Source organism: Carettochelys insculpta, chromosome 2, assembly GCF_033958435.1.
Source record: "Carettochelys insculpta isolate YL-2023 chromosome 2, ASM3395843v1, whole genome shotgun sequence".
In the NCBI taxonomy this organism is placed as follows: domain Eukaryota; kingdom Metazoa; phylum Chordata; order Testudines; family Carettochelyidae; genus Carettochelys; species Carettochelys insculpta.
The window spans coordinates 199512307-199527466 of NC_134138.1; the positions used below are offsets into that span (position 1 = coordinate 199512307).

At 44.7% G+C, this 15160-nt stretch overlaps 1 protein-coding gene across 3 annotated transcripts in view; it reads left to right on the plus strand.

Annotated features, from left to right (window-relative positions):
- Positions 1 to 208: 208 nt before the first annotated feature.
- The window catches only part of CAPN7 (calpain 7), a 53835-nt gene continuing 38883 nt past the window's right edge, over positions 209 to 15160 (plus strand). For 2 of the 3 annotated variants that reach the window (XM_074988298.1, XM_074988301.1), the window contains exons 1-5: positions 209 to 336; positions 9409 to 9517; positions 11503 to 11660; positions 13572 to 13639; positions 14637 to 14837. In XM_074988298.1, coding sequence (XP_074844399.1) covers positions 235 to 336; positions 9409 to 9517; positions 11503 to 11660; positions 13572 to 13639; positions 14637 to 14837 — 638 coding nt within the window. In that variant the 5' untranslated portion in view covers positions 209 to 234. Of the gene's footprint in view, positions 337 to 9408; positions 9518 to 11502; positions 11702 to 13571; positions 13640 to 14636; positions 14838 to 15160 lie in introns of those variants that run through there. The other variant, XM_074988300.1, reaches the window with a different exon arrangement.

Genomic DNA, 15160 nt, shown 5'->3' on the forward strand with positions numbered 1-15160 from the left:
TGTGAGAGCAGAGACCTCCCGGCTTCCGTCCCCGGGCACGCGCAGCCGCCCTCCGCCCGGGGAAACCGAAACCGCCCGTGTGCGCCTGCGCAGGACCGCCGGCCCCCGCGGGAGAGGGGCGGGGGCGGGTGCGGAGGGGCCGACGAGCAGCGATGGGGCGGGGCCAGCGGGCGCGGCGCTGGGAGGAAGAGGAAGAAGGAAGCGAACGGGGGCCCGGCCGGGTCGGGACCGGCCATGGACTCGGCGGCGCTGGAGCTGGACGCGGTGAAGTTTGCGCAGCTGGCGGTGCAGCGGGACCAGGGCGGCCGCTACCAGGAGGCGGCGTTTTACTACAAGGTGCTGCCCCCCCTACCCCACCCCCGCGTTGCAGCCGGCCGGGGTCGCCCCGGGACCCCGCCCCCACCCACTGCAGCCGGGATCCCGCCCCCCCGGGGACCCCCCCCCAGCCCTCACCCACTCCCTTCCAGGAACCCCGTCGCTCTGCTGGGATCCCGATCTCAGGGCCCCCGTCACCTTCTCCCCCATTGCTGTAGCAACCTACATCACTATGACTAGCACCGTCCCGGTACTCCCTAGCCCCCATCTTTGCAGCTGGGCTCATCCCAGGATACGCACCCCAAGGCCGGCCGGCCACCCACACACTAAACCCACATCGCTGCAGCCAGGACCTCTGCCTCCTTCCTGGGAGCTCCCTACCTCCTGATTTCGTGAATCTGTCCCCCAGGTGTGCCCATCTTTGGCACGGATGACCATTGCCTGCACACACTGCCCCCATCCATGTCCAGGTGTCGATAGCCGGGGATTGTTACTAGAATTGGACTATGTGGACTGGAAGATCACTTGGGCTTTTGCTGCTGACCAGGCACAGCTGCCAGGCAGGCATAGAAGGGGACTGGGGGCTTGCTTAACAGAGGGCTTCTCACTGAGTGCAGGCCAAGGTGTAGAATGGTGGTGTTGGGGGAGATATGTTGTCTGAACCCATGACTGTCTTCCCATCCCTCATTCATCAGTTTATCTCAGAGCAGTGAGTATTAAACACCTGTGGCCCATCTTCTTAGAGAAGGGAGGTGAGTGGCTGTGCATGCAGTGGGTTTCCTTTTTGAACTTGTCCACACCCGTTTTTCTTCCCCGTGGATTGAGGGTCTTTACCATTACTTCAAGATATTTGCCTGATCAAAAGTGATTTAGAACAACTCATTGGGCTTAGGGGGTGACATTGGATCTGTGTCCTTAAATACAAGTTCAGAAACATTTCTCTAGGTTAGTTTCAGATTGCAGAAATTAATAAATTTTGTTTTACAACTGCGGTTGATTCATCTGTGAGAGACCTACAAATGGGAGTGGAAGGAGTTCCAGCCCCCTGAAACTTAATCTCCTTTTTGCAGATCGGGAATCTTCATGTGCTCTCATTGTATTTCTCTCCCTGTTGCAATACTTTTGTTTACTTTTTGCAGTGCCACTTCACTTCCACACCCCTGGAGACATTCATGCTTTTGACAATGAAGTGGAAAGACATATCTGTTTGGTATTAGAGGCCTCAAAGTATGCTAGAAAACTGCAAGTGAACAGATATAGGCTCTTTAGTACACAGAAGCAATCAGCTTAAGGCCAGCTCAGCACTACAGTGAATAATCAGTGTAAGATATGCAGCTCCAGCTACATGAATTGTGTAGCTGGAGTCAATGTAGAGTAATTCATATTTTTTTTTCTTGCTGTCCTCACAGCTGGATGTCGACAGGAGAAACGCTCTGTCAGCTTCCTTAACTCCTCACAACCGTACATCAGTGTCGATGGTGGAGCCCTGATGGTTCGATTTAGCACAGTCCCCCAGGTGTGCGAAATCGAACGCCAGAAGATCAACTGCCACTGTGTTGGTCTTCCTGCAAGTGCAGCTGTACCCTTAGATCATTTATGATGTGAGCAATGAAGCCCCAGTGCAAAGTCGTGAAAGGTTATTCATAGGATTGAGGAGCAACTATGCTGTGCTCCAAGTCCTAAATAAGGGTGGAGGTGAGAGGTGTGTGAAGTTTTGAACTGGGGAAAAGGGAGGGCTGCTTCTCAGTGATGGCCCGCTCCACTGAGTGATTGTGCTATTTATTACGAAACTGATGTAGTTATAGCTGTGGCTTACGCCACACTACTAATAGGAGGAATAGGATTACACCCAAAAGGAAAAGATACACCCCCTGGGGTTTTTTCTAACTCCCAGTAGTTCCCGAAAATTGCCCACGGGTTGGTGGAATTCATTGGCTGGTATCTATCCTGATTTCTAAGAGCTGTTATCTATCCCCAGGAAGTGTGAGTTTTGAGTTTCAGGGGATAGGACTTAAGGATTAATAGGAGAAAGTGACGTACAGATACGAACAACACTCTGCTCTGTAGAACACGCAGGTTCAGCGGACCACGCTTCCCAGCTGAGGCAGCTTGCTTTCAGAACTTCCCAGTCATTGGGTCAAAGCCCTCTTGGTGGTCCTGGGGTGTCTTTGCCTCAGCCTTACACGTGACCCTTACAGACTCATAAAACTAAAGACATACACATAGCAATACACATAGCTATGGCAGGTTATCAAAAGAAAAGTCAGAGATAAAACGCAACTGCTAACTTTTACTTACGTAGCTGAGCAGGTACAGGAACAGGACAGTAAAACACTGCATCTGGCTATCTAAGCTATACCGTTACAAATTTCTTCGTGGTACCAATAGGTTTTCACACACTACTCTATTTAACTCGTGAGCAGGCGGGAGGAGCGGCGAAGGGTGATCAGTCCTTGTTGCAGACATCATCCTGTCTCTCCAGGATTCGGGAGTTCCTCCTCCTCTTTACTTTGTTGCCCCCTTTTATGATCTGCCGTTTGCTGGCTCCTCCCGAGGCCTGACACGTCACATCCGGGTTGCTTCTGCTTCTTTTCGCCTGCAGTCCCTCTCAGCCCCCTCCCCTTTTTACACAACCATACATCCCATACTTCTTTTTCCCTTTTGAAGTATGCAGCTGGCGCCTCTGGGCTGCTAGGTCAGAGGCCATGGCTCTTTTCTGTATAGGGTTTTCCTGTTTGTCAATTTTTAGACCGGGAGCGCTGCAGACAGTGCAGTCTGCAGTCAGGTCAGTAAATTCCATTGCTAACTGGGTTAGACTTCCCCAATTCACTTGGTTCCTCAGTTCTAGGAGTTTGTGGTTTAGCCTTTTGTGCTAAGGCACATTTCCCTATCACAATTTAAAAGGGTCCCTGGACCCTGCCTTCACCCCACATAACTCACTGCGTTGTTCAAGTGCCCATGCAGTTCACCCTAACATGCCCGAGCATGGCCGTTCACTTAAGGGTCACCAGGTAATTTTGCACAAGGATGTCCTCAAACCATGTTACAGTCATACCCCATGATACGCCCATTCGGGCTACGAGAATTCACATTTACAAGCAGCTAGATTTCAAACCACAACTTCACCTTGCGAGGCATTTCCTCGAATTTACGAGTGCCTCAGCGGGACGTGGACGCCTTGTGGCGGGAGAAAGGCCACGGCTCTAGACAATGGCTGCCCGCAGCTGCATCTCACCTGGCGGTGGTTTCGCGGAGCCCGCAGCCCAGCCTTTACCTGTGGCTGCTCTGGGTGTCCGACTCCGCGCTGCAGCAGTGGCGTGCCCCAGTCCATCCAGCGGCCGTGGGCTCCCAGGCATTCCTGGGAGACATGGCTGCTGGGCACACAGCCCATCCCCGTCCTGCCCTTGCCTCTCGCCCCCCAGGCAGCTAGGGGCTGCCGCCACCTGCCCTGCACAGATGTGCTTTGGGCACTGCTCGCCGCCTGCCTGCGGTTTCCTGGAGCCCCCAGCCCAGCTTTCACCTGTGGCTGGTCTGGGTCTCCAACTCCGCGCTGCAGCAGCTGTGCACCCCAGCGCAGCCGGCACCCGCGGGCTCCCAAGTGCTTTTGGGAGGTGTGGCTGCTGGGCACACAGCCCATCCCAGCCCCGCCCCTGCCGCTCATCCCCCGGGCAGCTAGAGGGCCACTGCCACCAGCCCTGCGCAGCTGTGCCTTGGCTGCCACCAGTGGGGCCTCTCTGCCATGCAGCCCCGCACAAGTCCCCAGCCCCACACACAGCTACCCAGCTTTGCACACCCCTCCCAAGTGCTCTTTGATTTCCATTCCCCTGTCCCTGCACCTGGGACAGCACCCCGGCCTCTGGCTCTGCTCCCCAGGATGCACTACCAGGAGGACTTTTCTGAGCTTCGCAGTTGTATACGTAGTTGGTGCGTGTTGCATTGAGTTCTCCTCTCAGAGTACTCGTGGTTTGATAGTTTATAGCAGTGACAATCTTGTGCATCATGTCCCCTAAAATGAAGAAAGTGCTGAAAAAACCAAGTAATGAGCTAGAAAAGCCAAAAAACAGACAGAAAAGCCATATCTCTAAGTGTAAAATTGGATGTGATAAGGAGTATCGATGAAGGACAGCATAACAAAGATGTGATACAGGCACTCCATTTATCTTCGTCTACTGTGTGTACTATCTGCATGCAAAAGGAAAAAATACTGAAAGCTGCTGAGACTGCTGTTGGTGGTGCAAGTTCAACAATGTTGTCTTTGAGCAGGCACCCCATTATGCAGAAACTTGAGACACTTTTGTTGCACAGGATAGAGAATTCGGTAAAACGCTACGTGACTCTTAGCTTTCTTCGCATAAGAGAAAAGGCGCTATCGTTGTTTGAGCGATTGAAGGCACAGGCAATTGAAGAGGGTGATGAGACAGCCAAGGATTTGCACTTTAAAGGCAGTAATGGATGGCTTAAGTGTTTCAGGAAAAGGGGACTCTTGCATAACCTCAAGGTTACAGGTGAGGCAACATCCGCCCATTTTGCAGCAGGCAGCGCTTTTCCTGAAAAGCTGAAGAAAATTATCCAAGAAGGCGGCTACACGAACGAGCAGATTTTCAATATGGACGAGACTGGCTAGTTTTGGCAGCGAATGACGTCTCGTACCTACATCTCCAAAGATGAAAAGCAAGCCAAAGGACATACAGCCTCTAAAGACAGGTTAATGTTGTTGCTTGGTGGCAACGCTGAGGGTGACGTAAAGGTCAAACCTTTGCTCATATACCATTTGGAAAATCCACGGGCTTTGAAAGGTGTAAGATAATCCTTCCAGTGATTTGGCGTTCAAATAGAAGTGCATGGGTGACCCAAAGACAATAACCTTGACAACAAAGTACTTTTAATTGTCGACAATGCTCCAGGCCATCCAGCAACAATTCTTGATTACGGTAGCAATGTTCAGGTTGTATTTTTGCCTCCAAACACAACATCTTTGGTACAGCCGATGGACCAAGGGTGTCGTTGCTACATTTAAGGCTTACTATATGCAGCTTGTGATGAAGTATCTCGTTGATGGTTTGGACAAGAGTGACACGGTGACGGTCAGAGAATTATGGAAAAATTACAACATAAAAATGGCCATTGAAAACATAAGTGCTTGGGACAAAGTGACAGCGAACACTATGAATGCTGTTTGGAAAAAACTTCTTCCTGCGGCTCTGCATGGCTTTCAAGGTTTTGAATCTGTGAACAAGACAATCTGTGATGACATACAGCTGGCAGCAAAAGCAGGTTTTGACGAGGTCGACACTGAAGATGTGCAAGAAGTGTTGGAATCTCCCTCTGAAGACCAGATGGATGACGAGCTAATTCAACGAGAAGAAGAGCGTTTGAAGGAAGAGGCTGAACATTTGAAAGAAGGGAAATTCAACAAAGAGGAAGAACCAGTAAAAGAATTTGGCACGAAACTGTTACACAATTTGTTCTCCATTATCGATAGTGCTTGTGCTTTGTTGGATGAAAACGATAGCAATTTTGAAAGAGCTCGGAAAGCTAAAATTCTCTAGAGAGAATCAATTGAATGTTACAAACAACTGTATGATAGAAAGGTGCTAGAAGGCAAGCAGACAAGTATTTTATCGTTTTTTTTTCTTCCAGCCATCCCCCCTCCTCCTCCTCCTGCTGCTGCTGCTGGTACTTCTGCCACTTCTGAGGCTCAACCTTCAACCTCTGGCATCTCTCATCCTCCCGTTGCAATGGAAGAGGAAGAAGAAGACGATGTTGACGATCCAGAAATTATGGAGTGTGAAAAATGCAGCCACTCTTCATCCTCCTCACCTTTGCCTTCATTTTCTACTCCATTCACACCAATGCCACCATCACCAACCAATGAACAACAGTGACTCTCCTCACAGTCTCTCTCACCTCATGTTATCGCCTTTCCACACGATGTCAACTTGTTTGCTGAGTGTGATATCATTTGCATTGTTTTCATTGATTTCTTTTGTCTTTACTGTTCTGTTCTTTTTTGCATTAAAGGTTGAATTACATACACATTGAGTATCATATGTGTGTGGTGTTTGTGAGCGTAGTCTTAAGTGTACTGTGCGTAATAGCTACGAAAGAGCTTAACGAGAGCAGGTAAACAGCCATATTATAGAGTAGTTAATGAAGGGAAAATGCCTTGTTAGGTTGTGTTATGATAACTAATGTTAACTATTGAAGTAATTGTGTTTATTTTAATGGGATTTGGTGTTGTTTTAGCATAAATGGGAGTACATTTTGGGGCTCAGGAACACAAAAAATTTTTTCCCATTGAAATTAATGGTAATTACGTTTTCGACTTACAAGAATTCGTCCTAAGAGGAGTTTTTCAGGAACGAATTACCCTCGTAAGGTGGGGGAAGACTGTACTTGTATATTTCTCTATAATGATTCATGGTGGTTGTAGAGCCTTTCCTCTAACAGCATTTTACATATCTGACTGCACTTTGAAGTCTCATTTAATGTCAACTGTACAGTAGCGTTGGAGGTTACATGACCTGTCTGTGATGTCATACCACATTTATATTGTAAATTTTATATACTCGGAATAAAATCCTGACGTCTTGTCTCCAGCCACAGCTGCTACACAACACTCCCTCTGAACTATTTTGAGATATTGCATTAGATGTAATATATCAGCTTTATGCTATCCACAGAATATCTATGCTTTATTTTTAATTTGGTGCACTCTTGTCCTAGCTATAGGAAATAGTATTTTAAAGACTGGCAATCAAATAATTGTTTTCTGTCTAGCCTTTTTCACTGACTAGCTGAGGTAAGACTGACGGTGTTACCATTCTATGGTTATAGTGAAGTAGCATGGGATGTTCACCTTTTGAACAGCTACCTGCACACTGTAGTGGTGCTTCTGAGTTATCTTTTGAAGATCTTTGTCTAATCAGAATGATGGTATGGTTTTTATTAACTGATCTTCTTGTACATTTATTTTTTTTGTGTGTTTATTTTTACTTTGGCTCTAAGTGGTATTTTCTTTTGCTGTCCTGGCACTACTGTCATGCAAGAGAGTTAAGCCCACGTACTTCAGTTAGAGCCACAAAGGCAGACTGCACTGTGTGGAGCTCTAAAGTAATCATTCCATGCTGGGAGATCTTAAGTCAGGCTCTGTGGACCTTAGTTTAGATATCCATTTTCTCTATAGTTGGTGACACTATACGCATAATGAAATGTGAAAAAAAGAGAACCTGCAGGATTGGGTCCCAAGATATCTGTGCTTATGTATACCCTCATTAATGTCTGGTACAACTTCATGGAGCAACTTGTGGAATTGGTGCCTGTGTTTGCTGCTAAATAAAAAGTATGGCTAACTTACAATGAGGATCTGTACTCTGTGCCTTGCAAAGTATGTGCAGATTCTTTATGAACTGTGCAAAATGCTTTGAACAGGTTGAACCTCTCTAGTCCAGCACCCTCAGACCTGATTGATGCTGAACGAAAGAATTTGCCAAATCGTGGAAAGTCAATATTGTCTAGCAGTGTTACCAACACTTGCTGCTTACTGGGGTTCGAGGCAACATTTAGGGGTAAATTAGAACTAAATAACAGCACAGAATACTGAGAACCGGGACTGGTGGCTGTGGAGTTTATGGGACCATGAGAAGCTTGGCCACAAACATAAGTGGACATCTGGTTAGCTAAAATTATGCCAGACCACAGATGTTGCGGGACCAGAGAATGTTGGATTAGAGAGCTTCAACTTGTAGTTTCACAAACACATGAACTGTGTCTACGCTTGCATTCCTCTTTCAAAGGAGGAATGCAAATGAAGGAAATTGGAAATGCAAACAGAAGGCTGGTTTACCTATCTCATGCTTCATTTGCATAATCTCTTCTGAAGAGATTCTTTTGAAAGAAAAAAAGCAGCGTAAATGGGGCTCTCGGAAACAGGGTTTATTTTTGAAAAAGAATCCTTATTCTTTTAAAAAAAAAATTACACTGCTTTTTTCTTTTAGAAGAATCTCTTCCAAAAAGAAATGATGCAGATGAAGCATGATATGTAACTCACTTCATTTGCCTTTCCAGTTTCCTTCATTTGCATTCTTCTTTTGAAAGAGGAATGCAAGTGTAGACACAGCTCTTGATGAAGGCGTGTGCTTTCTTTAACTGATGGTGCTATAAATAAACTTCATATGAGACTGGTATAAGAAAGGAAAATCCTTTAAGTAGTGCACACTCTCAGATTTGAGCTGTACACTTTCTCGCTCAAAATATCCACTGACACGAGTGCATATTATGTGCATACAGAAACTAAAGGATGAGACTCCAGAAGCGTTTTAGCATTGTACAACTTTTATTGTACATAAAGATTTGGTAGTGTTATGCTGTGACTAGTACAGTCATGATTGAGATGTCTTTTGTCTAATATATGTCTTGCTTTAAGATGCTTGTATGTTTGATTTCCCACCCCCCCCCCCCCCGTCCCAAAGTAAAGTTCTTCCATTCAGAAATAATGATGATGATGTATAGGGAGAAAATAATTTCTATTATGCACCTATTATTTTCTATTAATTTTCCTTGAGTCTTCAATTATGCACCAATAACTGTCATTAAGTAATACATGCAGATAATTAAATATTGAATGGGCAACAAGCTATCTTTAAAAGTGGGAGAGAAACTTGGCTTCAGTGGCACCTCGTATCTTGGAAGACCAGGACTGTAGATACTTGGGTAAAGATTTGACTTAAGTGTGGCTGCATTAGAGGTTTGCACTGGCTCAGTTAGATTGATTTAAAAAGAAAAAAAACTATTTAGCCACTGGTGCAGTATATACAGATTCTAAGAGATGACTTTTTAGAATCTCAAAAAATCCATCTTAATTTTGCAGGTAACTCCATGTGTTAAAATATTTAGTGAAAGTAAAAGTAGAGGCCTCCATTGTGACTTAAATGAGGTTTTGTGCAGGCAGTTCCTCTTTGAAGTTGTTGAGGTGCCGTGCAGGCCCAGGGGCTCACATGTCTAGCGCTCATTTCAAGCTCATAATCAAGTACTGCAGAAGGGACTTCTTCACACTGCAAGTAGATTTATTGCATGTTAACTTCCCCCCCGCAGGAAGCTGCACAAGCCTTGATTTATGCTGGAATGGCAGGCTCAAACTTGGAAAATATTCAAGAGAAGATAAATGAGTACTTGGAGAGAGTTCAGGCTCTGTATTCGGCAGGTTGGTGAAGAGCTTTCTAATTATAATTTTGATTAGATTCACTGAATGTGAAGAGGTATGGTCCTGTCAACCATGCAGCTGAATTATTGTATATCATCCAATCTCCAGAACCCTCCAACACATGAGTAAGCTGAATGCTGTGATGAATCACAAATGATGCTTATTTTGGGGAAATTGTTTCATATTAACACCTTTATTAACACAGGTTTGCTTCTAACTATTCTTACGTCGGGAAGTGGAGCACTTCTGACGTACTGCAAAAATAAAAGAGGCAATGTAGGTCAGTTGTTACCAACCAGTCGATCGTGATCAACTCTGGTCAATCCTGGGGACTCTCTGGCTGTGGCCACACTACCCGACCCTTTTGGAAGGGGTGTGTTTAATGAGGGATTTCAGAAGGTGCTAATGAGGCGCTGACATGAACTTGCAGAGCCTCATAGCATAATGGCAGCTGCATGTGATTGAAAAGTGCCGCTTCTGGAATGTGCGCCGCCCATGTAGACAGGGACCTTTCGAAAGCACCCTCTGATTTTGTAAGCCCCTTCTTCCTATTTAGTTTTAGGAAGAAGGGACTTTCAAAATCGGGGTCCTTTTGAAAGGCCACTGGCTACAGGGGCAGCGCGCGTTCTGAAAGCAGCACTTCGGATCATGCCCAGCCACCGTTGTATTTATGAGGCACTGCATAGTCATATCAGAGCCTCATTGGCATCTTCTAAAATCCCTCATTAGCATGCTCCTCCCAAAAGGAGGGAGTAGTGTGGCCACAGCCTCACAGTTGATGGCCGTCTCTGGTGGTGTAGTGCGGCTTTTGCTAAGGCAGGCTCCAGCATCCCTGCCTGCAGTGGCCTCACTTCACTTATAGAAGCGATCATGGTGGCCCTGTTGAGGGCGAAGGGGTCTTGACCTGCTGCTTCTACTGCAAGTACCACATCCACAGCTCCCATTGGCCAGGGAACTATGGACAGTGGAAGCAGAGAGGCAATGCCAGCAGAGGGCAGTATGCATAACCGTGCTTCCCACACCCAGCGAAGCATGGTGGCCCTATAGGGAGCAGCATAGGGATGGGGCAGGCACGCAGCCTGCCTTAGTCGCTGCTCTGGCAGCCACCCAGGGTAAATGCTGCCCAGTGCGAGGACACACTCCAACCTGCACACCCAGCCAGGAGCCAGCACCCTCCATTCACTTGTGCACTCCAAGCCCCAGTCCTGACCCACTCCCAGAAGCAGAACCCCTAACCCTTTCCTGCACCCCAATCCTCTGTCCCAGTCCTGCCTGCTCTCTGAACCAGCACCCACACTAGCTCCTGCACTTGCCCTAGGCTTAACTCAGAGCCTCCTTCTGCACCGCAGACCCTTTGCCCCAGTCCAGAACCTGCACCTCCCAAACACCAAGCCCCAGTTCCATGAAAATGAGTGAGGGCCGAGAGGAGTGAGCTATGGAAGGAGGAGGGAGTGAGCAGAGCTTCATGAATGTGCAGGACACATCCTGGGTTGCCCTTTAAATTCAAAACCATGATCTTGGGTGCAAAAAGGTTGGAGACCACAGTGGTAGGTGGACTGTCATCCCGGTTTGAGCACTGCATGGTCATAGGGGTCCACTTATGATTTCATTGTAGGACTGGTGCTTGGCCCAGCAAAATACAGTTTCTGCTGAGTCTCACCAGGGGTTTATTCAACAAGAAGTACAGGATTTTGCCGTGTTCAATTTTTTTCCTCTGTGTAATGTTATGTTAACTATATTTTTTACTCCAAATTTGCTGTATCCTGGGGTAATGTGTGTCTGGCTCCTATCTTGTTCCTTTCTTGTATTGTGTCTTTTAGCTTAAAATCTAACAGGATGCTTAATAGTGGTGTTAGTTCCCTGTCCATAGTAGACATAAGCTATGTAACCATTGTGTTTTTGCTTGCCTGTGTTACAATAAAGATGTTTCCACCTTCACCACCACCACCACAGCTAGCTAAACACTGTATTTTTTTTAAATGTAGTTCAATCAAAGAACATCGATCCCTTGAAGTCAAAACAACAGTTGGACCTGGAGCGTGCCCATTTCCTGGTTACGCAGGCTTTTGATGAAGATGACAAAGGCAATGCTGAGGAAGCTATTGAATTGTATACAGAAGCAGTGGAACTCTGTTTGAAAACAGTATGTTATGCTACAAGTTGACTTGGTGGAATTATGTTTTGGTAAGAAATTCTTCCATTTGCACAGGTGACTGATCTTTAGAGGCTGGCTTAAAAATGTAGTACCTGTATTTTGATTTTTCATTTTTGTTTTGGTGTTTTATTTGCCTTCTATTTTTTATATCCCATTGAAAAATACTTTGCCTACATTGGCTGCAGTCATTTTATCCTGCACTGTTTTTCAAAAATGTAAAATTGATATTTTTTTCCTTCCTAAAACCTCTTAAAATGTTATGTTTAAAGAATATAAGTATGCTGAAATATTCTTTTGGAATCTATAACCTGAAGCCAACAGAAAGCTCAAACAGTTACAGTGTAATTCTTCTCCCAGGAAGATGGTTCATGCTACTGCATTGGAGAGGGTTTTTTGTTTTAAACAATAATAAAGGCAACTACTTTTTTTAAAGTAACACTTAAGTATTTGTGCAGATTTTCACTAATCTTCATTTAGGACATCACTAAACAAATTAGTCCCAGTTAAAATAGAAATAAATAATTGCCTACTTACTTTTAGTATTTAAGTGTTACTGAATAATATTACAGGTACTGCTTTTTTTCATACCAAGTCCAGTAGCCTAAAACTAACTCATTAGAGGAAGAGCTCACCATCATGATGTAACTCCACCAAGTCTGATTATCTTCTTCTTCTGCCCATTTTTTTGTGGTGTGATATATTGGGAGGGTCATATATAAATAAAACAATATTGTGGTCTGAATCTTGCACGTGGTTCTGCATGGGCCTGACTTCACTCAGCTAAATAATTCCCTTGAATTCAGACAGACAGCACAGGCTGTGAAGGTTAGCACCTGCTTTCGGTTTTGTAAGATCAGGGCCTAATCAGAGACTGTTTTTCCTTTTTGATTTGTTGCCCCTAAGTTCTTTCTGCCTATGTGGGTATCTGTCAGATATCATTTTGTTGTCTTTGCTGTATCTACTTTCTGCTTTGCCACATTTTTAGGGTAAATGTTGTGCATACAATTAACATCACTTTTTAATCACTCTTCTCACTTAAGTCTCATTACATGCAGTTGGTGCATGAGTTTCCCTTCACTTTGCACAAACTGTTGCTTTTGTAAGATGATGGTTTCATGCTTTTGGCCTACAGGCAGTGCAAGAAGTTTCCTCTCTATCTCCAGTGTAAAAGAAAGTCCAAACAAACTATCCTTTCATTCTGTTTGCTCAGTGGTTCTGTCTAGTTCCTTGGCTGTAGGGCTTTCTGCCTACCATATCTAGGTGGCAAAACCAAACTGGTTCTGTACACAGGCTGTATTCAGGAAGCAGTCATCTGTTCCATCTTGAACATTCCATTCCTTACTGCTATAGGTGGTCACTTCTACTGGGCTCTCTACCCCACCCTCAGCCTCCACTGGCTCTGTTCCCAAACCCCCTCCAGCTGTGGAAAACTGGTCATGAGACCTTAATTTGTAACCTGAAAAGTTTTAAAAAGAGGAAGAAATCTTCTGATTTATTTGTAGTATAAGTTTCTGTGGTTTGGGGAGGAGGGGATTTCATAAAAGGCAATAGAAAAACTTGAAGGGATACACTTAAATTGAATAGCATTTTAGTATCACATCTTTAATTGCATTTTTTTCTCCTGTAGATTTTATCTTGATTTATTTTCCCCTGTGATCACCTACTATGAAGAGTGTGTGTGAGAGAAACAGGTTTAGTATGTGGAGTTTGCTTTTTTTTTAAATCTCAGTATAGGAAGCATTGACTGGTTTCCAAAAACACAAATTTGGAGGAATTCTGAGGTTAAAATCTACAGGGGAAAAATAACCAGTAGGTATTTGGCAGTGTAACTTGTATATCTGGAATTGCATTGACAGATAAGGTTTACAATACCTCATATTTTATCTTATTTTTGTTAAGGCTAATGAAACTTCAGATGCAGTCCTTCAATCCAAACTCAAACAGCTGGCTCGACAAGCACTGGATAGGTGAGTACTTAATGCAGAATACTTGGGCAAACTATTGGTATCAGGTTACAATATATGCTTTGGGCTGGATTCTTTGGTTCCATTCCACCCATTTTGTGTTGCTCAGGTAGCACAGAGGAGGAGATCTTCCTATCGGCATAAAGTTGATAGAAGCGGCTTCTGTGTCTGCTGCTCCAGGGGTCTGGTGATACGCTGGGCTAGGGAGAGGATAGGCAAAGAGTGGAATGGGGTTTCACAATGTCAGTTCTCTGTTGACACCAGGACCCTGAGGTCCCCAGCAGAATAAATTAGAGCAGCACCTTGGCTGCTGTAACTAACTAATGTTGGTGTCAAGCCATCACTCAGTCAACCCCTGCCTTGCATGGAGTGGAGCTTTGATGCAGGGAAAAATTAAAACCTTTCGTTTAATCTGTAGGTGTATCAGTGTATAGAGTAGACTTAGTGGGCCAGATTCCAATCTCAGTTACACAGGCATAAATCCAGAATAACTCTGTTTTAAATCAGTTCTGTAGTTGACATTAAAATATAGTCTGTAATGTTTTGAGTTCTGGCAGATGTTATTTCTACATCCTTGTTCATCTCAACAGGACATATTAAGTATCTTCATATCCACATGAATATAATGAACATTCTAATGGATTTTGATTTTTATGTTTGGATTCAAAAACATATACAATCTCATACACAGCCTCCAACTACCATACTTTTAAAACGGACAGCAACTTGAAAATGAGTTACTCCACAGTTGTTTTTATACTAATTAATTTTGGTGTGTTTTTTCTGCCATTCTTAGAACAGGAAAAGTAGAGAGAGATGCTGGCATCAGGAACTTCCTGAGTAAGCATTTCACATCTACGTGAAGTGACTTCCTTAGCAAGAACAAAGTAGATGGTTTTGTCTGTCTCCCCATCTGATGTTAATTCTATGGAAAAATAGGCAAATCAATAATTAAACCATACATTTGTTGTTGTTGTAAACATAAAATATTTGTTTTTAGAGCAGAAGCACTGAAAGAATCTATGTCAAAGCCATCTCAGAAAGACAAGCAAGCTGCTGCTAAACCAAATCAGCCAGTCAGAATGTTCTTTCCATTGGGTCCTGATTTTTCTTTGAATGATAAACCACAGACCATCAGACCAGTGCAGGCTAGTGAATCTCAAGGTCAGAGATATACTGCAGAGGAGATCGAAGTGCTCAGGTAAGAGAGAGTCCAATTTTGCCTAATTTTATTGTTCATGTAGATTTAGTGCAAAGCTTTAGATTGAGATATAACTGATTTAATGTGCGGGGAAGGAGGGCTGGGTGTTTTGGGTTTGGCTTCATTGGTCGCTCTTAAGGAGGCAGGAGAACTATTTTTGTAACATTCATAGAATGCTAGGACTGGAAGGGACCTTGAGAGGTCATTGATTCCAGCCCTCTGCCCTCATGGCAGGACCAAGTAGTGTCTAGACCATCCCTCATAGACATTTATCTAACCTGTTCTTAAGTATTAGCACAGTACAACAGAACCTGTTATGAAAA